This window comes from Catharus ustulatus, chromosome 3 (assembly GCF_009819885.2).
Source record: "Catharus ustulatus isolate bCatUst1 chromosome 3, bCatUst1.pri.v2, whole genome shotgun sequence".
NCBI lineage: Eukaryota > Metazoa > Chordata > Aves > Passeriformes > Turdidae > Catharus > Catharus ustulatus.
Window position 1 is genome coordinate 105,876,670 of NC_046223.1, and position 25,031 is coordinate 105,901,700.

A 25,031-nucleotide genomic window follows, 5' to 3' on the forward strand; every position below is an offset into this window, starting at 1 on the left:
AGCATTTTTGCAGATTTTAAATATTTTGTTTTGACATTAGCATTTAGTTATTATAATTAATGAGAAAAAAGCCCTCATCTTTCAAAAGAAAATTTCACTTTCCACATACTTATGCTTCATACATAATTATCTCATTTTCCCAATTAACAAATGTGCATATTTTAAAAATTCCATTCTTCAGGTCAAAAACATTGACTTAATAGAAAATTAAACTTTCATATGTTCACTTTTTTTGAGGGGTGGAGGTATTCAATGTCTGGTAAAGTTTAAAAAACTTCAGAACTTATAAACTGGTTTTTTTTGTTTTGGTTTGGTTTTTTTTTAATCTGAAATAAAAGACTCACTGGCCACATCAGGGCTGAATAATTGTGAATTTCACCATATTCTGGACATGGCTTACCATCTCAGCCTCAGGTGATAATCTCCCCATGAAATGGTCACAGAACAACAATCTCTACAAGCTTATCCCAGGGATCAAAGTCTTCTAAGGCCTTTTATCATTAGCAATCCTCTCATACTCTGCAAACACAGCACAGAGGCTGCATGGGCCACGCTTTCACACATAGAATTTCATCTCTATTATGGATTATAACCCCCCCAAACCTGATGACATCCAAAAAAATTTAATTTTTATAACATATAAAACATCAATGATCATCTAAGAATCAGAAAAGTGAAATTAGATGAGTATGCAGTTAAAACGAACTGAAGTCTATTTCTGTTTAACAGTACCCCCATTACCCATGTTGGTTTTTATTTCACTTATACCTCCCCTGGAGAGATGTCTCCCTTAGAGACAGCCCTTGTTCTGTATAATTTCTATCAGGTAACATAGAATACCTTCTGTGAGGCAAAAGAAGCATGAATATTTGCTACTTTGGTCCAACAAATATTCTCATTTACATAGGAGAAGGTAAGCAGAACAGAGATTAAGGGACAAAGCCAATAATGGATTTAAACATCTAAAGAAGGATTCAGAGAAAATGGAGATGTTTAGGCAGAAACTGTAATCTGAATAGCAAAGCAACAGCTGCCACCTAAACTTGGAGGCACTTAAACCCAGGAGGGACTGTAGATTTCAGTTTACAAGAGGTTAGTGCTTCTCATTAGAGGTATGCCTGAAGTTTCCTGGATGTAAGCAGCACAGCACCTATCAACAGGGGCCTGCTGTGAACTCCTGCTAAATCCCTGGGGATCCTCCTCTGTGCTGTGTTCTGCAAAACCAACCATTCACAGCAGGCATGAGCACGACACAAAATTGTGAGGTTTTAAAACATGCCTGCCACAAACTGTGATGCAGTCGACCACCCATTCCATAATCAGCAATAAAATCCAAAACCATGACACCAGGAAAGTAGGATAATTCCTTTTTCTGTTTTGTAGGAAAGAACGAAGCACCTATTTTAAGATGAACATCCTCATCTTAAGGCTATTTCCATTAAATAGTCCTTGAACTACTGGAACAGAAATAGGAACCCAGGTTCCTTTGCCTTCCTGTGAGTACTCTAATCTCTCAGTTAAAAGTTTTGTTCATGTTTCTTCGAATAATTTTCTCAACAAGGGCAAAGTTACAACATGGTAACTGGAAAATGCACCTGTAGTGCATCTTAACTAATAGATACACACTTCCACTGAATGTTGACAGTTTTAAACCACTGTGGCTACATGAGGAACTAAACCCAGAATTCTGACACCTAAAATGAGTAATACGTCCATGTTTGAAACACAAAAGTGCATCTGATTATTTCAATAATAATTTAAGGCACCAACCTAGGTCTCAGTGATGTGACCAGGGTCACTAAAAGACTTTTTACAAACAAATAGCTACAAAACCAGTATTGTCTCGTCAGGTGTTTTATTCTTTTATTTCAGTCCAATTTGTTCTCTACTAAAATCAAATTAATTTCTGCTTTTTTTAAAGGGAGAAGGAAGAAGTTAAGGTACTACTGTCATCCCTTATGCAACTTGTCCAGAGTATATTCAAATCATGCTGCATCTTCCAAACTTAGGGATAAAGATAAATTTTGCATGGCTTTTTTCTTCCGTTATTATTGAAGGAACAACACAGCTAAGTAAAATAAGCTGTAGTCTACACTCATTTATGCATTATACATTAAGTAGTTGGTTACAGTTTAGTATGCTACAACTCTAAAAAATCCTTCTGTAAACAATAGTTTTGTATGGACACAATCAGCAAAACAAAAAGAGTATGAAGATAACAGAGTTAACCTGTGAGCCAATTAGCTGAGACAGACTATTAGGTGAAAGAATTATATACATGAACAGACACAACCCAATAGACCTAAGATTGTTTAGAAGCTAGAAAAATGTTGCTTGGAAATTATTACTGGAAATAGTATTGAATTTACAAATTTGGGCAACTCAACTTTTGTTGAGCAGAATCTTACCTTTAATGACATCATAGTGCAATCTCAATGACTTTATTCAGTACCTATATACCTTAGCAAATCAAATTAATTCTAATTGTATACATTTGCCATTTCTAAGCATCTATGGCTGTATTCTTTCTCTGAATGCAGACAGAAATCTCACTGGATTCAAAGAAAACGATGTGCATGTATCTCTGACAGCCTTTTCTTATTGTAGGCAGGATGATGCTGGTCTGGTTCTAAAATTGATATGCATTTTGAATGATTTAGGTCTCCAGGACTGGGCTCTGTATTTGAAAAAGAAAAATAGAAGCTCCCTCCAAAAGGTTTTCATATATAGCAAGGTATGAGTCCCTTTCTGAATCTAGTTCTGTAACTCAGTCAAAAGAGTTCAGCTAACAGCATAAAGCATGAGAATGAAGCTCGAACTGTTTATGAATAGCAAGTGTCACACAGATTGAATTTCTGCTTTGCTATTCAGTAAAGGGGTATTTGTTAGTGCTTATAATATTTAGAAAGTCATTTTTGAGTTCAGGTATTGAAATACTCACAGATAAAATACATTTGATAAAATATTAACTGGTCTAATAGAAAGAAGCAGTGGACACTCATTTTATTTCAACATTTAATTTTCATGGGAGTCCTTCAGGGCACCAGAAATATCATACATATTATTAAAAATGAGTGAAATTATAATAGAATGCAGTTACAGAACAATAACTTAATAAAGGATCCCAAAGCACATATGAAAATGGAAAAAGTCAAGCAAATAACCCTGTTGTAATAGAAGCAGGCCGATATTAGGTTGTGTACAGCATTCCAATTAAGAAAAAAAAAAAAAAGGAAAGTATAGTGGACGGTCTCTTTAGTTTTAATGGGGAAATACAAGAAAATGTCATGTCATACTTTAGAAAACATTCTGCCTTTTCTCCTTCAGTAGTTTGGGAAAGAGCTAATAATAAGATAATTATAATTAAGTAACCAGTGCGCACTTCGAAATATATTTATTATCTATTACTTATTAAGTCATTTAGGGATAAAGTTAACACATCATCAGTGTTGACTGAAAATTTAATCTTTGTGAAGAACTACTTCTTTATTCCTTATGGTCTGGTATTTCTGAAAAGTTTTCCAATCTTTAAAACTTTAAAATTTAGGAAAGCCCTGTCTGCCAAATGTTAATTGAAGAAAGACATCAAAAAGTTGATCAGTATTTGATAGTAGTCCACCTAACAAAATTGCATTAGAAGACAATTACAAACACTTCTGAATTTTTTTTTCTGGCAGCTCATTTTTTTGAAGTTGCACTACTTTTTTTCCCTGTACAAACATTACAATCTCATTTTAATTTTAGATTTATTTGTAGCAAGAGCTAGAAGAGAGTGCAGAAATTTTTTGGTAGACTGCCATTATTATCCTCCTTTTACAGAAGGAACAATGTAACCACCTTTATTAAAGCCATGTCAAAATCCTATATTCAGAAGGGACCAATATTCATGACTATTTCAGTTTCAGAGCACCAGCTCCACAGTGCCAACACCTTTAAAAAAGATGTTTTCCTTCTGGCAGATATTCAACATCTTGTTATAGCAGTGCTGCGGATTCAAGCTCATCCTGTAACTGCATGATCACAGAGTAAGCTATGAAAGAAGTTGAGGGAGCAGGCAGATGAGGTGAAAGTTTGCTATCAATTGGAATCCTTTTACTCATTTTTAAACATAATATGAAACTGTGTTTTTACTGCAAGGAAAAAAGAAAAAAATAAAACCTAATCAATCAAAAAAACCCAAGCCCAAATGGGCTAAATAAAAATAAAACAAGAGAACAAAAATTCTCTTATATTGAATCTACCTGGAGCTAGGTATGCTTGCTATATGATTAAACTAGCAAATTTAAGATCAAGCTTACTTTACCAAGATCTTTCAAACACATAGGCACTGCTTCTATAGCTACAATCACTTGGTTAGGTTCACAAGGTTAGACTATATTTTATATAATTTTGTATCACAGACAAAAAATAAAATAAAATCTATGTAAATAATATGAACTTTAAGACTACGTTCCTAAACAAAAACAAAACAAAACAAAACAAAACAATAAAGCTTGTGTGTCATATTCTACTATGAATAAGCGAATTCTCATTTGACTGTGGTCATGTCTGCTTAGAGGGTTTTGATGTTGTCGTTGGTTTTGTTGTTTAGTTTCTTCTGTCTCTATATGAAAATGATGACATTCTGAAACACCCAAAAAAACCTTGAGAAAGGCATAATCCAGAAAAAAGAAGGATCAAGACATAAAATTCACTGTTAATTGATCTAAGTTCATGGTCATCAACATCCAAATCTTCAAAAGTTCATAAAGGATATTATTGTAATCATGGGGAAGGCTTCTTTGCTTATAGTAGTAATTTAAGTTACAACAACCTCTCCCTCCCCTCTGAAAAAAAGCCTATGCATTCAGTTCAGTTTCCATTTAGTGTACAGACACAGACATCTAAATGAAAATCTAGTCCCTCAGCTATTTTTCTTTCATACTCCAATGAATGAATATGATCTACAAACTCTTCCATCACTTCCTCGGGATTTGCTATTTCTGTTCAAGATCAGGTCTGATAAGATGAACCTTGGATAAGATGTCCAGGAGAAAATCAAAGTTAATGATGAAGAGTTTTGTGGAGCTAGGATGGGGCTTCAGGCCCTGACTTGGGAGCTGCATCCGAGCTCTGGCCCATGCTTGGACCAGGCTGCTGAGCTGGGATGGCTTGCATGACTGCCATGACCTCCCTTGGCTTGGCCTCAACTGGCCCCAATCCAGCACTCCTGCTCTCCTACCCTTGCCAGGGCACTGGGAGGCTGCACTTGGGTGCAACCCCAGCTCCCCAAACCCTGCCCCTGCCCAGCAGCCTGACCTGCTGCTCCCTGAGAACTTAAAAGTGACCACCCTTTGGGATTCTGTCTACATAACAGTCTTCCAAAGATAAACACTTGTAAATGAAGATATTTCTTTATATTCCTCCTCAAAATCTTTCCTACTACAGTATATTTTTGATTGCATCATTTGATCAGAAATTAAGTCTGGAGTCCTTACAAGTGATATTTGATAAAAAGGAGCTGAGTAGAGTCTAAGCAGCTGGCTACACAGGCCCAGCCCAAGGATCAGTGAAGGATTATTCATACAATTAATTGGTAGCATGGCCTTTTGAAAAGCTTTGGCACGAGTCAGATACTATTCTTTCATACATTTTAGGGATTAAAATGGATTAGGAATAATTCCTAAGAGGTATTTTGGATGCAGTCATTTGGTTTTGGAGTGTAGAACATTCAAATGGACAGCTATGTGGTTATACTGTACCCTGGGGCCAAACAACAGGTTTTACTTACAAGTGACCCTGTGAATGCAAGAATCATGAAGTCACCAGAAGCCAGCAGAAGAGCAGAAAAGAGGCAAAGGAAAAACTATGACCACAATTATCTTCTTGAGTTTTTACATTTTATATTTCACCATCACTGCATAAAAATGGCAAAAGCTGTCCAAGGCTGAAGGGCCAAAATCTGAGAAGTACCAAGAAGGTCCAACCTCCCTCCTCAAGCAGGGTTATCCCAGAGCACATTTGCGCAGGATTTTGACAGTTCTTTAATATCTCTATTGAGGGAGACTCCACAGCCTCTCTGGGCAATCTATTCCAGTGTCCGCCCACCCGCACAGGAAAAATGTTCTTCCTCATGTTCAGGTGGAACTTCCTGTGCACCAGTTTCTGCCCTTGCCTCTTGTCCTATTGCCTGGCACCACCAAGCACAGTCTGGTCCATCCTCTTGACATCCTCCCTTCAGATACTGATAGACACTGATGAGGCCCAGCTCCCTCAGCCTATCCAAAACCTCAGGACTCTCCCAAACTAGCTGGATGTAGAAACTATATTTCAGAAACTGTATTTAGTTTCTACCAAGTGTAGTGTGCCTGAAATAGATAAGAGCCTCTGGGCCTCTGAGATCTGATGTTAACAAGATTGTAATGGACAGATTTCTACAATCTAAAGTTCACAACAGATACAAAAGTTTCCACCCTTATCATCCATTTTTTTATCTCTGGTTGTTTTTTGAAACATGTGTTCCTAAATTTTTCTGCACAAATGTTCTCCACTCATTAAAATCAACGATAGTTTCAGCTCCACTTTTAGCAACAGGGGTCCAAGGCTCCAAAGCTCAGCTCAAGATAGGATGAAAAGAACATTTAAAAATTAAGGTTTAAAAAGCTGAGTATCTATTTTGCCACATATTTTAAGGGTTTTCACTGTATTGAATTAAATATAAATGCAACAGTTACAAAATGCCAAGCATGGAAAAAGGCACAAAAGGAAAAAAACAATGATGGAAAGAAAAATAAAAATTCACTCTCTCAGAGTAGACCAGGATAGAGCCAGAGATGATGATGTTATCAGGTTTCTTTCCTACGTACAGAATGCAGAAAAAAATCCTTAGGATCAGTAATAACACATTGGAATATTGTAAATTCCCATGTCCTCGTGCAAGGAGAGATTACAACCCCAGTTAATGAGGCTGAAGCTGGTCAGTGGAAGTGTGAACAGAGTGATGCTGCACTGCCACTGCCATCATCTTAGAGCAGCCACGCCTGCACTCAGTGCCTTGCTAAGGAAGCACCCAGAAGTTAAACATCTAAAGCAGGTAATAAACTCATTAATCAAATTAGCTCAGACAAAACAGGCATCTCCAGCAGTGTCCTTTAATCACAGTTACATACAGTTTGGGGTTTGCTAGTTTGATAACTGATGGGAGTTTTTGTATGTTTTTTTTTTTTTTCTAAGGCAACTCCTTGACACTAGGCATAAAGCTGTGACTGAAGAGAAACTCAGGGAAAATGTCTACCTGAGGGATAGTGGTAGACACAAAGCACTGATGAGACAGTGTACAGAGAAGAGAACTGAAATGAAACAAGGAAATGGGTGTTGAAGGTGTGTTGAACAAAGGTCATGAAGAGAGGTGAATTGTAAGGGATTGTTAGTGCTTCAACAAGAGACAGAATACTCTCATTGCGCAGACTTACAAAACCACAGGGGATTGCCCAAAAAATGGTTAAAATTTGGCAGGATATACTCCTAGTCAAAAGGGCAGAACCTTTTCTATACTCAGACTCCATCCTTCTGCACCTGTAGCTTGCTGAAGCAAGTCTGTTCTCCACTGTTTTGCATGGAAAGGATGAAATAATGTTTTGTTTGTTTAGAACTATCTAAAAATTACTCCACATAGCCTTGATGATTGGCAAACGTGGGAAGTGTGAACTGTGCGAGTGCAACCTAAAAAGATGCAGACTTTAAACGGGAAAAATGTAAAGTGTTTAGAAAACAGAAACTGTTGATGAATGCCTACAGAAAATGGCTTTCAACTTGGACTAGCTTTAACAATGAAGCAGTTATTAAAAAAATCAAAATATTTAAACACTGTTTTCCAGCCTTAGCTCTAAACTTATAACAGTGTCCTCACAATTTAATTTAAAATGTTGCAGTTGGTGAAGGTCATGCTCTAAAAGAACATATAATTTCTGACAATCATTAGAAAAGTATTTACACAATTCTAGAGATAAATAACATCCATCTGTTATGTTTAGTCCTCTGAAACTTTAAAACGCATGTATTAGAAAACAACCTTAATTTTAATTTTTCTTTTTCAAATTATCTTTCTGATTCTACAGACCATGAACATTGTATCCTTAACTGCAGCAAATCATCTTAATTCCTGTGAGTCTCAGGCTGTAACCCCTGAGTTTATGAGACATGGGAAATCTGTAACCATTAATACATGAGTATAACTGCCACAGTGAAAAAATAACTGATGTCAGTCTTGGAATTTCACTAAACACACCATTTCTTTTCTCCTCCATTTATGACGTGATGCCTTTGCATATGTTTAAAAAAAATAATGAGAACAAGAAGAGGTCATTTTAGAAAGACAGGTATATCAATGTTTGAATGGAAAAAGAAAAAGATCATTCAAAGTAAACACATTTATCTAAGAAACTCAGCATTTGATCCATATGCACATAGGTAAACAGCTTGAACCCTGAAAAACTGAAATTTATACTTAGGGATGTGTGTCTCTCTGTAATGAGAATAAAATGATGGCATTATTGTTCTCAGTAACTAAACCTGAAGACTGGGAAAAGGACAGCAGCGAAGAGAGATGTTATCCATAAACACTGGAAGCAAAAATACTTATGGCTAGATGACAAAACTATTTTCATTGCAAAGAAATGAGTAGATTTACTTCCAGCTAAAAATGGTACTTTAATATGATTCACATCTGAACCAAAGAATGTCATTAGATTTTTTTTTTCATGAAGTGTCTTAAATATTTAAATTCTCACTTCTCAGAAGTTCACATGGTTATTCAGCAAGGCTGAGAACACAGAAGAACCAGGTTACAATCCCATCATTGACACAGCCTCATGGGGGAAGAGTGGTCAAATAAACAAATCATTTCTGAGTTCCATTTCCATAATGTGCAAAATTAGGTGCAAAAGTGTGCATTGTTAGTAGCTACCACAGATGACAGATTTTTAGATTTCATTCAATTTTGGGAGAAATGGACTGCTACTGCCAGTCAGTTTCATTTTATTTTTTTTTTACATTTGAAACAAAACACAGTGTGTCTTCTAGTCATATCTGAGGATAACCCACAACTGCTACTTTGTCCAGATATGGAAGGACAGAGTCATCTCACCTATTGCCAACCATCACGCATTCCAGCTTCACATCTAAGGGACAGCAAGACACGCACCTCCTGAAGGCACTTTATGCCGTCCTAAAATAAGAGGTGCGACAGGCGAGAGGAGCAGCCCTGTGGAAATGCTGTCTCTCCTGAGCAAAAGGAAGCCCAGGATATCAGTTCAGACCGCATAGGGCAGCTTGAGGTTGCTAAAGTGAGGTGGGGGGCACCCACTTCCAGCCTCGAGGGACAGAGCAACTCTGGGCCACGTGCGTCTCTCCTGGGCGGGTTAGTTTGATAGAAATTACTTTTTTCTCCCTTTTTTATAAATTTTGTTTTTATTTCTTCCTTTTCTACTTCTATCCCGGTGTGCAGGGGCAGCTTGGCAGCGGCTACACGCGATGGGCGCGATTCCCCTGGGATGCCCCGCCTGCCGCAGCCCCGGGGCTCGGCGGGGGCAGCCCGGGGGTCGGGGCCGACCGCAGCAGCCTGAGGGCCGGGGATCGGCGGGGGCAGCCTGGGGGTCGGCGGGAGCAGTTCGGGCATCGGGGCCCGGCGCGTTGCCGGCAGCAGCGGGAGCGGGGCCCGGGCGGGCAGAGCGCCGTTCGGCCCCGCCGCCGCCGGGCGCGGCCAATGAGCGCGGCCGGGGCGGGCTCGGGAGCGGCGCCGCCGGTACTTAGGCTCGCCGGCGGGGCCGGGCAGCCCAGAGCGGCGCGGGCGGAGCAGCCGGGTGCTGGCGGTCAGCTCGGGTGGCGCTTCCTCTGCGGCGCCCATGGGGACAGGACGACTTTAAAGGAGTTTGGGGGGGTTCTGGCGCTGGGCGACCACGGGTACGGAAGGGGACGGGAGGGACCCCTCGGGCGGGGGATGCCGATCGCTTGCTCTTTGCCTGTGCCTTGCAGGGTCCCGGCCGGGCTGCGGGCACCGGGCGGTCGAGGGTTGGCAGCTCCGGGGCGGTGCGCTGCTCCAGCCGCCTCCCCGCTCGCAGCGCTGCCCGGCGCGGTTCGGCTGCGCGCCGGCGGAGGGAGGGCTCGGGACCCTCCGGCCGGAGCCTCCCGGAGCTCTCTCCCCTCGCCGAGCGGAGACTCCGGGGGCAGCTCCGTGTCCCCGCGCGGAGCCGGAGGCTCCTCTCGTGGCGCTGGGAGCCGGCTCTCCGGAGCCGGGGCTCTGCCCTGCCCCGCACCCCGAGGGTAGGGGGAAGGGTCCGCACTGGGAGTTTCTGCCTTGCACGAAGGGGAGGGAAGGAGTCGGAGAGGGATGGGGGCTTAGGGCGGGATCGCTGAAATCTTTTGTATTTGCCTTGATTTTTTGTTTTTCTTCCGTTCTTTCTTTCCCTCTGCGTGCACTCTTCTTCCCATCTCTTGTTCTTCTCTGTCTCTGCCCACCCCACCCTCCTTTAGATCCGGCGATTCCTGCCCTCGCCTCGCCCTGTCATTGATGGGAAATCAACTGGATCGCATCACCCACCTGAATTACAGCGAACTACCGACCGGAGACCCCTCGGGGATCGAGAAGGACGAGCTGCGCGTCGGGGTGGCTTACTTCTTTTCGGATGAGGAGGAGGACCTGGACGAGCGAGGCCAGCCAGACAAGTACGGCGTGAAGGGCTCCGGCAGCCCTGGGCAGGAGACGCCCACCCACCACCTCCACCACCAGCTGGTGCTGAACGAGACCCAGTTCTCCGCTTTCCGCGGCCAGGAATGCATCTTCTCCAAGGTCAGCAGCGGCCCCCAGGCTGGGGACCTCAGCGTCTACTCGGTGTCAGCCCTGCCCGCCCTCTGCAAGCCGGGGGACCTGCTGGAGCTGCTCTACCTGGGGCCGTCGGAGCACCCGCCGCCGCACTGGGCCGTGTACGTGGGCGGCGGGCAGATCATCCACCTGCACCAGGGCCAGATCCGCCAGGACAGCTTGTACGAGGCGGCCGCGGGCAACGTGGGCCGGGTGGTGAATAGCTGGTACCGCTTCCGCCCGCTGGTGGCGGAGCTGGTGGTGCAGAACGCCTGCGGGCACCTGGGCTTAAAAAGCGACGAGATCTGCTGGACTAACTCCGAGAGCTTCGCCGCCTGGTGCCGCTTCGGGAAACGGGAGTTCAAAGCCGGGGGGGAGCTGCAGGCGGCTGCTGGCACCCAGCACCAGCAGCAGTACTATCTCAAGATCCACTTGGCGGAGAACAAGGTGCATACGGTGAGGTTCCACAGCCTGGAGGATCTAATACGAGAGAAGCGCAGGATCGATGCCAGTGGCAAACTGAGGGTGATCAAAGACCTGGCTATAGTGGATGGGAAAGAATAGGGGAGGAGCAGGAGTACGTGGCTATCTTCCTTCTGCCCTGCCCGGGGAGACCAGCCTGCCGTAGAGTCAGGAGCTGCACCCTCCTTCTGTGGGACGCGACTGGAAGCAGGATCCATGGCAACATTCCAAAAAAAACCAGCATTCTTTACACCCATAGCCAGTATTTTGTTTGGCTTTTAATAGCATTAATGCTAAAGAGCGAGAGAGAGAGGAAGAAAAGAGGGGGGAGGTGCAGGAAGGTTGTTCTCAGAATATGTGGACAAAGTCTCTCCTGTCAATCGATGTTGACCATTCTAGCAACATGCCAATAAAATTTCAAATTGAAATTTCTTTTTAAATTTTTATTTCATGGCTTTAATCCATGATAAGTTTTAAGCATCTGGGACTGTGGATGTGGATGTAGCTAAATGAGATTCTAGCTAATATTTGTTTGCCTTGTGGCCAACCAAAAGCATCAGTCATACTTTGCTAACTGGGAGAGGAAGGGGGTGTTGGGGTGGGGATAAACGCCTGTTTGTTTTGTTTCGTCACACTGTTAGTTCAGTCAGTAGCTGCAGCCCAAATTTTGTCCCAGTCAACTCTGGCAAGCTATTTATTAGGAAAAAAATACTTTTCACATTTCTGGTTGAAATCTATCACATTTGAAATATTTCCCTTTGCTTTCTGTTTGCAACTTTCTGCTAAATGTCGTCATAATGCATAAGCTCTTCCCACCTCTTCCCTCCTCCCACCCTCCCTGCTTTTTTTTGGGTTGGTTTTTTTTTTTTTTTTTGTTGTTGTTGCTGGTGGGCAGCTGTTTTCCCAAAACTAAAGTCTGTGGTTAAAAGCAAGTGGTGGCATATTTTGGAGAACAGTGTACTCAGATCCAGCCACTTTCATGCTTGAGCTGTGGATTTTGTACCACTGCTTCGATGTCTCTTCATACACAGGTCAACAGAATCCTGCAAGAAACAATTTTGAATTCTGCATGTTGCCTCTTTGGAACAGCAATTTATTGTATTTACAATTCCAATTAAAGAAATAGATGTAATATGGCCAAGTTCATCTTGCATTTCAAATTCCCAGCAACTGAAAATTCTGTTCAGTGTAAGTTTAGAAATCCACAGCAGCATTTAAAAGATGCCTTTTAATGTGATGTGAGCAATGCCTTGTCTGTATTTCAGATCCTGTTCACTCATTGCTTAATTCTAAGTTTTGAAGTGAAAGATCAGAGAATTAAATATATTTTTTAAAAAATCTAAACAAGTATACTGGGGCATTTCTTTTTATTATTCTGAGCTGCATACAACTTATAATTGTCTTTGCATGTTTCAGTGCATTTGGTTTTGTTTTCTCTTCCCACATCAATGTCAGATGACAGAAGTAGTGGTGCTCTTTTGTATACATCTGATACACTCCACCCTCTATCAATGTACTGGTCCCATTTTTTTTTTTTTTTAATTAAACAGTTTCATAAGCAACCTTGTTGCAACAGAAATTTCATTTCTATAAAACATTTGCCTACTATAGCTGAAGCTGTTAGGGTGGAGTGTAATTCATTATAATAAAAGTGTTAGCATAAATATCTTAAAGAAAAAAAACAAAAACCTGTACCCCAAAACTGCACCTCTTCAGTGAAGGTCACCTAATTTGCTTTGTCCTTGCTAATACACACAGCAAAATTATGTGGCAATAGGGAGTGTTACTTTTATCACTTTCCCTAAAGTACCTTGTTAAGTACAACATAGGGTAAAATTGTGAATTGTAATTACTGTTGAAATAACCTCAAACCACAACACACTTTTTAACAAATGTGTAATATTTTAGCTTTATGTAGATAATAGTGGCTGATGATAATTTTTCCCATAACATGAACAGAATCTTCTACCTGGTGTTTGTGTATCTTATTGTTGCACATTAGATTGTCTAAATCGTCTGTTAGAACTGACTTCCCCATACCACTTGGTGGGAGCACTGTGGGTTTGCAGAAAGGCATTGGCTTTATAACAAGGCACTTACAAAACACTGGTAGGAGAATGAAAGAAAGGTGGGCAAAAGCAATTTACTTGTTTTTTTCACTTATGGAAAATATGCGTTAGAGACTGAAGTTGCAGGAGGTAGGGAGAATTAAAGGAAGAGAAAAATAGGTACCATAATATTTATGAATGAAGCCAAGAAGAAGAAAATAGAGTCATAGTATTATTTTTGATTTCTGGAATCTTTTTCTTCGAATTGCTGTTAGATTAATAATGGGATTAGACAGAGGTTCCTTGAGAAACCAGTTTTATGTCTCCACTAGATTTAAACTTTTCACTCTGCTTTCTGAATACTCTTTCACTCTGAAACCCATTTTAAGTTTGGATTTTTTAAAATTCTATACTAACCTGGTTCATAAACATAATTTTCCTTGTCTTACCCAGCTAGATGTAGAATGGTATTTTGTGCTATATAAAATAAATTATAGGAGCCAGTGTAATTTATTCAAGCTCTGTCAGAGACGTTGGCATCACTTTGCATTTGTCCAAATAAAGGTACAACAATGTAAGGTCTTAGTCATTTGCATAAGGACTGAAGAAAATGCATTGGAAATAGTAGCAACTATGGGTACAGTATTGCCCTGGCTGTTTTCAAATAGCAGTCTCTAATTAGCAACAGAGGTACCCATGCAGTTTCTTTTGTTATTTTTCTTTAGCTAGATTTCAGTCCAGAGCTACTGGCAGCAATCTGGTCCTTATTCATAACCCATTGAAGTTAATGGCTCTTGCTGACCAGTGAACTTTGGTGGTTAAAATTTGTGGAGCTGGAGGAAGAGTGAGATTTGAAATGATACTTCAGAGACCTGAAGAGCCACCTTTCTGAAATGGGAGACTGTGGACACAGGCAACACTGAGAAAATATGGGAAGAGAACAGAAAAGTTCTGAAACAAGTAGTGTAAACCTGAGATGGCAGTAGGGAATCTGTTTAAAAGGCTGAATTAAAAGTGGATATAAAAGTTGTTCAGTGCCTTGGAACAGGAATCAGAAGACAGGGAGCAGTCAGCTGCAAAGAAAGGAAATGATAAAAATGACTGACAGTAAAAAAAATGTAATTGATTGTATTCATCATTCAGGATCAGTGGGCCTGGCAGAGTTAACGTTTCCATTTCCAGCACTAAAGATATTGACAAATTGCATTATATCTGCAGAATCTGTTTGCATTCTTTGGTCTAGCTACCTAGGGTAAATATTTGCATCTCGTTCATTGCTCTTGAAGTACTGACTTGTAATATGACAGCAATGTCAAGATGCTTTGCAGTCTTTTTTCTGTGTCACATTTCAAGCTTTCTGTTAGTTACTTGAGTAACAGTTCTATAGAACTTCTTTTGCTTAGATATGATTCTCTTTTCAAAATGCAATCTTTTGGGTTGCTTTGAGACTTAACATTTTATTAAAAATTCAATTCGTATCCTCTAGAAACACAGAGAGCATTTGTGAAATGTTTTCCTGTCATGACCGGAATGTTTACTGCTTATTGGCTGTGCATATTGGGAGAGGACTCTAAGGATGGGTAGCAAAATAGGTTTTGCTACCATAAGATTTTTTTCCTCCATCCTCATCTTATGTCTCCAGAAGATTTTGTTTTCATGTTTTAGGATTCTTTTTTCTTCTTTCAAGTGTTATGGTTGTATAAAATGAAAGCCAACAAAACAGCAACCAACCTAAACCAAAACCCTCATAGCATGCTTTTTATGGCAACGTGCTATTGATCCATATAGTGGATTTCAGATTAGAAGCAGGGCCAAGACAAGGCCTTTGGGCTGTGACAAGAGGTGGCCCTTGGTCTGTGCTAGAATGTGCACATTCTTAATTATCTTGCCTCATTTCACTTAAGTGTCTTTCATATTCAGGTAAGTAATGTGCAAAACTGCCAGAGTTTATGGACCTGTTTATGTGATATATTGAGCGTCTGTAACTCCAGCCGTGTTTGCTGGACTTGAGGAGCACTGTCTCACACAGAGCAGCTTGTGGGATCAGGTCCCTCAGCCTGCCAAGCTCCCCACTCTCTGTCTACAGCTACAGAGGAAGTGGTGGTCTGGGGAAGCTACTGCTAATTTCAATATTTAGTTATATTCTGTGAAAGATTTCTACTAGAGTAGTGTATGGGCAGTATGCTGCCCGTAATTGGATGTGACTAAAACATTCTATGTGCTGCTGCTTATGCTGTGAGAACACTCTGCTTCTTGTTTTATAACCCAGGAGAAAGATAGAAGTCCCAGTGCCAAAGAAGTAATCCAGAAATACTTAAGGAGGTATGATTGGGCTACAATGCTGAGGGAGTTTCACTGCAGAATCAAGGTCTAAAGGATAACATTACATGACTAGAGTGTGATCAAGTGCTGCTGCTAGTTTGAGTGTCAGTGTTTCCAAGACAAGTGTGGAATTTATTTGCTTACCTTATTATTATGAAATATTAAACTTTTCTGTCCTATGAGTTGAAATTTGATATGTGAAGCTGTCCTATGTTCATGGACTCAATATTAGTTTGATCTGTCAGGGTTTTTACAAGTTTATTGTCAAGAAAATTAATGAATGCTGACTGGGAACAGATATTTTACTGAAATGGTAGTAAATCAAAAAGAGAGTAGTGTAGATGTCAGGTTGAAAAAAGGGAATGAACTAAGAATCTTGTTACTGGACATATGCACAGATTTGTTCCAGATTATGTAGATAGAATGTATACAGATATAAACTGCCAGTGCTGTATTTTTCTAAAGTGGTTGTGGCATTCTACATTCTCTTCCAAAATACTATTATCTGTCTAAATAATTCAAATCCCCAATGAGGTTCTGTTTTTTACATTGAATTTCCATTGAATTTAACAGTTACTTTATTCATATTTGCCTTTCAGAAATAAGCTAGAATGTTTTTTTGTTGAAGGATTTATACTTGATCAGTTACTAATATGCACTTTCATTTCTTAGTTTTAAGTATTTTGCATCAAGCACAGATGTATTTAAGTTGATATGTCCTGAGGAATGATAGAACTTCCATTAGCAGATTAAGAATATGTTTTTTAGGGTTTTTTCATATTTTAATTATGGAACCTTGGGCATTTCTGATTCTGCGGGTGATGCATGTATGTAAAACTGTTTGCAGATCAGGATTTTTTTAATACAATATCTCTCCCCTCTATGTGGCATTAACTTTGGGCTAAAATCAAGGAGTAGGACTTAGCCAGGATCAAGACCTCAGTAGCAACCCCCTGTGGAATTTAGTGGAAGGCTCGTGTGTGATGTCTACCATAAGGGCCTTAATTACATTTTCTTACTTGTACATATAGTTATCATCTATGCAAATTGGCATTTTCCTAAGTAAAGTGGGTTAATGCTTTTCAAACATCGCTTGGACTTTACCTTGTGTGTCTGTGTGGGTATGTGTGTTTGGCCCAAATAAAAAAATGGAGTTTAGTGCTCCAGAGCCAGTATCTCCAGCTATTTTGACAGGAACTCAGGTGGAATTTGGAACCAGTGTGGCTACAACAGGAAAGGGTGGAAGAATTTGCAGTTAAACTTCAGGATGTTCAAGGAAGATATTCAAAGCTAAGCTTGAAATTCCATTCTTTCTCTTTTCCAAGATGCAAGAGGGTGAGTAACTTGTGCACCCCTAACACGTAAAACCATTCACACTTTGGAGACCATGCTACTGCCTAGGCAAAATAGGGTGAGTAAAATATGCAGTGTCTCATCAGCCTTAAAAAGTAAATAATTTTTCACAGTTTAAACACTATTTGAAAACAGTGTGGCATTGGCAATCCATTTTAAAGAGTCCCATTTTTAAGCTGATAAACTAAACAGCATGTTTATAAATGGGAAACCTCAATAAGCCTTCTTGTTAATCTCTATACAGCAGAGGTAAGAGCTTGATCCCAGTTTGTGTAAATAAAAGAGTAAAGCTGATTCAAGAAAATTATCATGGGGTAGAATTTGGAAATAAATGAAACAATCCAACTCCAGATTAGTCTTGATGTGACACCATTACTACTGCAGGTAAATAAATGACAAATACCTAACAGTGTGAATAAATACAAACTTCTGTATTGTGACACTTTTTCACAGCAAAGTATTTTATGCCACAGAAGGAATATTCCTTGTATGTTGTTCAATATGAGTAAACATACCACAATCTGGTCTCAAAGCAGATCTTTTCTTCCATATGTTCCTATTGTTTCCATATGCCCTTTCTGTCAGATGAAAGCAATATAAAAACTAAGCCTGAAAAGTATACTAATTAATTGTAAATATTTAGGCAGAAATTTATATACATATTGACATATAACTAATAGATGTATCTACATACAGATTTTCATACCGTGTATTATGCATACACATACAGACGACAAGTCTTGACTATTTTGTTAGTATTGGTAACAAATGTCAGTCATTTCAGTATGTATATTATCTGTGTAACAGATGGGTACCCAGACTTTGCTGACAGGATTTTAGCACTATTCAAATATTTGTTCTTTAGGGTATGCCATGGTCTTCTGACATTGAGAGAAGTGATTAAATATGTGGGGTTTGACATATTGCTACTTACTGGAGGAAAAATATCAAGAAACACTACTTTGCAATAATGAAGTACCCTTTTAGAACGAACTATGCTGCTACTGACTTGTGTATTTATAAATAAAAGAATGATCCCATGAAGAATCCATCTATCTTTCTCTTTGGCATCTTTAAATGGATAGTGCCACAAGGTTTTTTTTTTTCATAATTTGAATGCGCTTCCACTCAGAGTAATATTTTGGAATCATATCACTGAAATCAGTAGTGTTGTTCAGACATGCTCAACTATTGTTGTGTAGTTGTTCTAAAGTAAAGAGGTGGCTGGCATTGATATTTCTTGATTTTTCTCATCTTTCTTTGAATTGATAAGTTTATTTCAAAGGCTAAATGGTGTGACTTTGAAAAGCATTTAGTATTGATTGAACACTCTCCATTGAATTCATTAGTGATTTTTCACCAAAATTATTTGGGCCACAGTTAGGCTTATAGTCTAACTTCTTTTAGAAGTTTTGCTTAATGGATAAGAAGATGAAAATTAGCTCTATATGAAGAGTGATTTTTATGGACTGGATTGCTGAGAGTTGTGTTTCTGAGACCTTGAAAAGTGATATTTCATTTCAATACATGGAATAGCCCTGTTATTCTGTGTCCTCATCCACAAAGATTTTGTTGCACCTGGTAAAAGACTATGGATCTTTTACCTATCCAAAATTCTTTGTCCTCGTCAAACCACCTGTTGGTGATATGAGGCCCTTTTCCTTGTACAAGCCCATGACTAGAAATCACTGTTACGTAAATTATTGGAACTGAATCTCTGTCCAGAGATTTCTGTCATTTCTAGAGGCTGTGGGAAGAGAATTCATTCTTCTATCAAGCCAAAGCCCTTTAATAAAATGATTTAATTGACATAAATAAGTAAATGTATTGCTACTAAAGGTCAATTTGGTCTAACAGATCATGGACCACCATAAATTGCTGGTAATTGAAACATTGGGCAGAGCATCAGCAACAGCTTCTTTAAAGAATTTAGATTGCATGTTAAGGGATGACTTCACTGACAGAAGTACCTTAGATGAATGCAAGGACCTGTATATCAGAGGACCTATGCATCAGCTCTCTGATACATAGGCTATCTAATACAACTGTTAATATGCCAGAGCCTACTTTAGCTTTGGACCCAGACCTCGTTACATGATATGTAAGCCTACCTGGCAGGCTTTCTGGATTAGTATTTCCAGCCTGTTCTGACTTCATACCAACCATTGATTCTTCACTTAGGGGTAATCAAAGGTCATTAATAGTGAAAAGTTCACTTTAATTGACCCATCGACTCTTTTTAATTATGGCAATATAAAAGAGTGTCAGGTGTTAGACCCCTGCACAAAGGGTTAGTTAATATGCAGATTTATCCTGGCAGTAATACTGCCTGGGTCCCATTAGCTCTAACTAAGGGTTGTAGAAGAGTTTCTTGCTTTATCTCTCAAGCTCAAGAAATAGGGGAAAAAAGACTGGTAGAAGAAAAAGGTTCTGAAAAGAAAAGTCATACTCAGCAGAAATCTTGGGCTCTTCTTTTATGCTTATGCTTTGTATACAGATAGAAACGTGCAGATAAAGCTTCTCTTTGTTAAAAGCACCAATTGTAGAAATGATACCCTTTAAATTTTGCCATGCTAGAAGCTTGCATACGTACACTGAATAAAGAGGATAATCTTTTGCTTTTCCATTTCATAGCATGCTGGCAATTTTTCTTAATCTGTAGGAACCCAGAGTTCACTGTCTGCTGATAAGGTACCCCAAGAGCAATAGAAATGTCACATTTTTGCATACTGCACGAGATCTCAGTACTAAAAACCAATCTTCAGTTTCATTCTCCTGGAAGCCTTAATCTCATACATACCTTTGAACTTTTAATGGCTTTCCTAAGAATAATGTCCAAGATAACAAGAAAGGAAATAAAGTAGGAACAAAAAATATCAGAGAAATAATTTGTTTCATATTCATCTGTGGACTGTCATATATTTCTTTTTTCCTTGAGATAGGAATAAGATTCCTGTTGATATTTGGAGAACAGTTTGGTTTGCAGCCTTCACAGACTTGAAAAAAAACAAATCAGGTGTGCTTTACTGAAACAAACAATGCTAAGGAAAAGGAATCCAGACCTTTTCAAGTTTAAAAGAGTTGTTATATTGGCAGGAAGTCTCAGTTCATGTTCTTTAACTATTCCAATCCTTATATGAACTAGTTCCAGACTGAATAGCTCAAAAACATGAAAAAGTTGTTCATTGGTTTTGTTCACAATGTTCAGTGTTATGTAAATGCAACCAGTCATTTGTGATACCTCAGCTTCTCAGTATTTCATTGCAGACCTGTCAAACTGGTTATTTTTTCCAAATATTGTTGAACTTCTGCTCCTAAAAATAAAGCCCCCAAGCAGAATTCAGTTAGAAACTGAACACTAAAGACAGATTATGTGGAGCTTGGAAAATATTACTCACGTGTTTTAAAAAGCTTTCATTTATGTAAAATAAATCTTACAAAACATAGAATTCAATATGATATTTAAATATTAAATATATTAGGATTTTTAAATATACAAGTTATCATAGTGTACTACATGTAAAAGAAAAGGTAACTGCTAAGCAGTTTATCTTAAAAATGAACCCTCTGTCTTGAATGCAAGATGTAAAGGTTGAAAAGGTATTCTTTAAATTTGATTTATGAACTAATCTACCCCTTCTGGGTGAGGTTTCCATTACCATACAAATAAATGTGTCTATGTAGATCAATGCTTGTGGGATCTCTTTTACTTTTTTTTTTTTTTCACTTTTGCAGAAGAATGTCTCTGTGTGATCACAGCTAACCCCTACAAGGATACTGGCATCTCTATTATCTGTACATTGAGTGTGATCATTAACTGCTAGCCAGGAAGACAGCAGTAGAAAAATCAATACAACTTTGGTCAGAGGAAAAATAAGCTAGGGGTGATAGTTGTGGGAATGAGACTTCTACAAATGACATTTTGTCCAATGTCTGAGTGAGGGCAACGCATGATGTAAATGCAACAGAGAGTAGGGATAAAAATCAATTCTAAGACTTACCAGACATAAAAAATAATGTTGGAAATGACACAGTGGAACACATAATGGACCTTCCACCAGGGCTTGTAGTATCATACAAAACTGACAAATGCACCAACTGACACCAATGCAATGACATTTAGAAATGTCCTTGCCATTCCCATGGTGTCTGTGTAACCACGTGATGTAAATATAAAACATGCAATACAGCCAATCAATCTAGCTCTCATCTAGTTGCTGAGGAGCACCCTGTGTTCTCTCAGACCTTGGTGAAATGCAGTGTTGCCACATCAATATCTGATTCACCTGATTTGGATTACCAATATTAACTTAGGCTTTTGCAGTAGTTAATAGGAACGAGATGTCCGAGCTAAGTCATTCCCTAAAGATGCCTGAAGATCTCCAATGGCTACAGGGAATGTTTAACATAGCTACAATCTTAGTTTAGCAGGGCTATAATTTAGTCTACATATTGTAGTGACGTGGGATAAAAACACGCTGAGAGGCTCTGATCTCCCCTCTCCTCCAGTTTTTTCATGTAAAAGTTGTACGTGAGCCCAAGCTACTCATCTGGACCATGCTCAGAGGACAACTCATCCTACATCAACATGTATGTAATAAAATCACACACTGCAAATGCCTTTCTCTCTCTCTGTTCAATGTTTACACAACTAAGATTAACTGCTGGAGTAGCTCACAAAGATGAGAGTAACTGAGAAAAGAATTGTCCTGAAATTACATGTTTTCTTCTCTGCCAAAACAATAAATCTTGGTCTACTGAGTTGGAGAATGCTGTATGATCCCAAAACAAGGACAGTCTGAGATAGATTACAGATAATAGATATGTTATTAAACATATATATTATTAAATAACATATCTGTTATTAAACAAACATTAAATAACATAGAAATTGTGTTGGAAATATAAACAATATATTAATTAAAAAGATTTTAAGAATTTTTAAAGGTCTGCTGAATCAATTGCCCGATTCTAATCACATAGATAGAGAGACAGGAAAACCTGTTGCCCCCTAGTAAGTTTAGAGAACTCAGTCAATTATTTTAAGGATTTCCCAGGAACTGATTGCCAGAGCATCTGGACATCTTACAATAAATTAAAAGCAAATATTAATTACACAACTATCCATTCAGACGGCTCAATGCACTTTAGCTGCCATTTATTTGTCTCACAAAGGACCAACATACTGACACGTTAGTTAATTGAATGCTTGATTGAACAAGTAAACCTTACACTACACTACAGCCTGCCAAATTTAAATTCTGGTGGCCTGCCAGAGGAATAGTTTTTCACTGTGAGAGCCCAACACTGATATCTTAGAAAATGTTAATCTGATGGCTGTTTGAGATTATAACTTCTCTGAGGTGATGCAATGTGAGAGGTGTTCTAATGCATATAACATGATGACATGAGAGATTATTTCCATAACACTTCAAGTTTTAAATATTGTTAATGAAATCTTCAAGCATGTCTGAGAAAAAAATATCAGCACATTCCTGTTTTATGCTGATTATGGCAGGTTCTGTTTAAAAAAAAAAAACAACAGATACATTCTGTAATTGCAGAAAACTCTCAGGTGATAATTGGCATTGATTTTACCTTAATCTCAGGCAGCATACATGGAGACAGACAGAGAAGACATGGATAAATAATGCAGATTACATTTGAAAGGATGCTTTGCACTAGGAAAAAGAAGCTCATAGCCCTCTAAAATGTCAGCTAGGTAACCTTACTAGTAAAGACTTTATTATGCTCTGTATTTCCATAGATGACAGGATGTCTAGTCAGCCAGATAAATATTCACTTGTCTTCATCAAAACCCAATTTGATAGCGTTAGTGATAGTCAGTACAACAAGGAGACAGCAGATTACTTTCAGGAGACTGAAGTGTAAGAAGTTAATGAAACCACTTGTGATTGAGTTAGCACACTTTAATAACTTACCTTAACTCTTACTCAAAACAATGAAAAAAAAAATTTTAAGTGGTGTAAGACATTTTACCAGAGCTCTGAGGAATTTCAGATTCTAAAGCTGAGGTCCAGATGTTAAGCTAATGTAAGCTGAAGAAAGATGAATTTAAGACAGAATTAAAGGCAGGCAGGAGACCCAAGTTTGATACCCTTAATAACATTCTAATTCCTCAAGTGATTAATTGCTGCATTTTGCTCATGTGTTCAATGATTTATTCATTAACCAGATTCTTGTTTAGTCATTTGCAAGCAGAGGAAGTAGTTTGCTCTTCTGTTGCATATAGTGTTGTTTGCTTTCTTACATCATCTGCAAAGTTTTGTTAGAAAGAACTCATGCAGCTCCCACAATCTCCTCTGCTTTATTCCCGTGACATGTGGATTATTGGAGATGTCTGTGGCTCACGAGGGTATGGTGGCACAAAGAGTGAATGTTCTGTGAAATCCTTCCATAGCAAAAATACTAAATTTTTTGAGGATTGGACATGGTTATTGAAGTGACTTCACTCTTATGGTTCAAAATCAGTTCACTAGCTGGGGACTTGTCATTGAAAAGTGCTATAAGAAGTCCATCTTTCAGAGTTTGAAACTGTCAGTTTCTATTAGATGCAATGTCAAATTCATTTTCCCATTTGTGTCTAGTACTTTTAAACTAATTGCCTTCCTGTCCTCAAACTTCAAAGTTACAGTAGCTGTTGCTTTTCTTCAAAGGAAAGATAATCTGATATGTTTTGATGGCAATGTCATTTCATATTCTGTCAATGAAAATCTCTTTGACAAGACTGGTGACCTGCGGGTGAGTGCTCAGGCAGCAGGTGGTAAACCACTTGTCCTCCTTGTCATGCTCTTAGATCAGCACATTCCACTCACAGAAGTGGAGGGAAAGGCCACTAACTTTCAAAGACAATCTTACTTTGTAAAATCACAGGATCAGTCATGTCTTTGTCTTTCTAAAGCAGAAAAGCTGTTATTTCTCAGGTACCTTGTTCTTGGTCTGACAGTCCCTTATTATACAGACAATTCCTTGTAATATATAACATATAATACATTTATTTTATTAGATGTTATATATAATGCTTGATATGCTTGTAGTCCTGCCTTTTCCCACTGTCATGCAGCTTTGAATGTAATGAAAATGCAATTAAAAATGTTTTTTTCTGCAACTTGATAAGTGCAGTTTTGAGCCAGGCCTGAATGGTTACAGAAGTAATTCTGACCTGGACAGTATTTCCTGTCCATCAGCATTCCAACTTACCTCACCTGTTCAGTCACCTACCCCTGGTATAGTGTGATGGATGATTTCCCAAACGCAAAATTTGTGTCACTGTGCAGGGAAAATTCAGTAGCATTAAGAAAAGGACAATGTTCTTGCATTCAGTTATAACATCATCCTTGAAGGTAAATGTCCTATGTTCCTGGACCCTTTCCCAGTGCTGTTCAATACATATAATTAAGGAGCAATTGAATAAAATACATGGACATCATCTGGAGCTGTAATCAGAACCCAAGCCTGCCTGTGGAAGCTGGAAGAGTTCAAGCCAAAGCCCATCAAAGTCAATAGACACTCTTTCATCTGTTTCAAAAGGTTTTGAATGAGGGCCAGACTTACTTCTGAAGCTTTCTCTAGACTCAATTTGTTCGTGGCTATAGTCTGCCTGTAGTTGCCATGGCACAGAACATGAAACTACTTAAAATGAGGAAGATATTGAAGTGCTAATGCTGCACAGTTCAAAGTATCAAAGGTGAATTTAAGTAATAAAAAATTCTAGCTACCTCTCTGCAAGTTCTTTTCTTCACCTCCTGATTTCTCAGTATTGAATTTTTGTTCATAGCCAACCAATGCAAGACAATGACAGGAAGCATTTGTATATCCTTACTTCACTGCTCAACTGTACTTTTTTCAGGTTTATTGTGATGGTATACGCTCTGATTGATCAGATGCCATAAATCACTTTATCAAATCCCATCAAGTAATGACACTTCCTATCTAGAAAGACAGATGAATAAAGTATACCCAGATTAAAAACTGATATGCAGAAATCT

At 39.0% G+C, this 25,031-nt stretch overlaps 1 protein-coding gene across 1 annotated transcript; it reads left to right on the forward strand.

The window, feature by feature from the left end:
• Positions 1-9,810: 9,810 nt before the first annotated feature.
• On the forward strand, positions 9,811-18,073 carry LRATD1 (LRAT domain containing 1). The gene is made up of 2 exons (XM_033055246.2): positions 9,811-9,939; positions 10,510-18,073. The coding sequence occupies exon 2, from the start codon at positions 10,547-10,549 to the stop codon at positions 11,399-11,401; it is 855 nt and encodes a 284-aa protein (XP_032911137.1). The 5' UTR covers positions 9,811-9,939; positions 10,510-10,546; the 3' UTR covers positions 11,402-18,073.
• The last annotated feature ends 6,958 nt before the right edge of the window (positions 18,074-25,031 follow it).

What these genes read in the sequence shown, in the direction of transcription:
- LRATD1 (XM_033055246.2), top strand. Translation starts at nt 10,547, where the DNA reads ATGGGAAATCAACTGGATCGCATCACCCACCTGAATTACAGCGAACTA.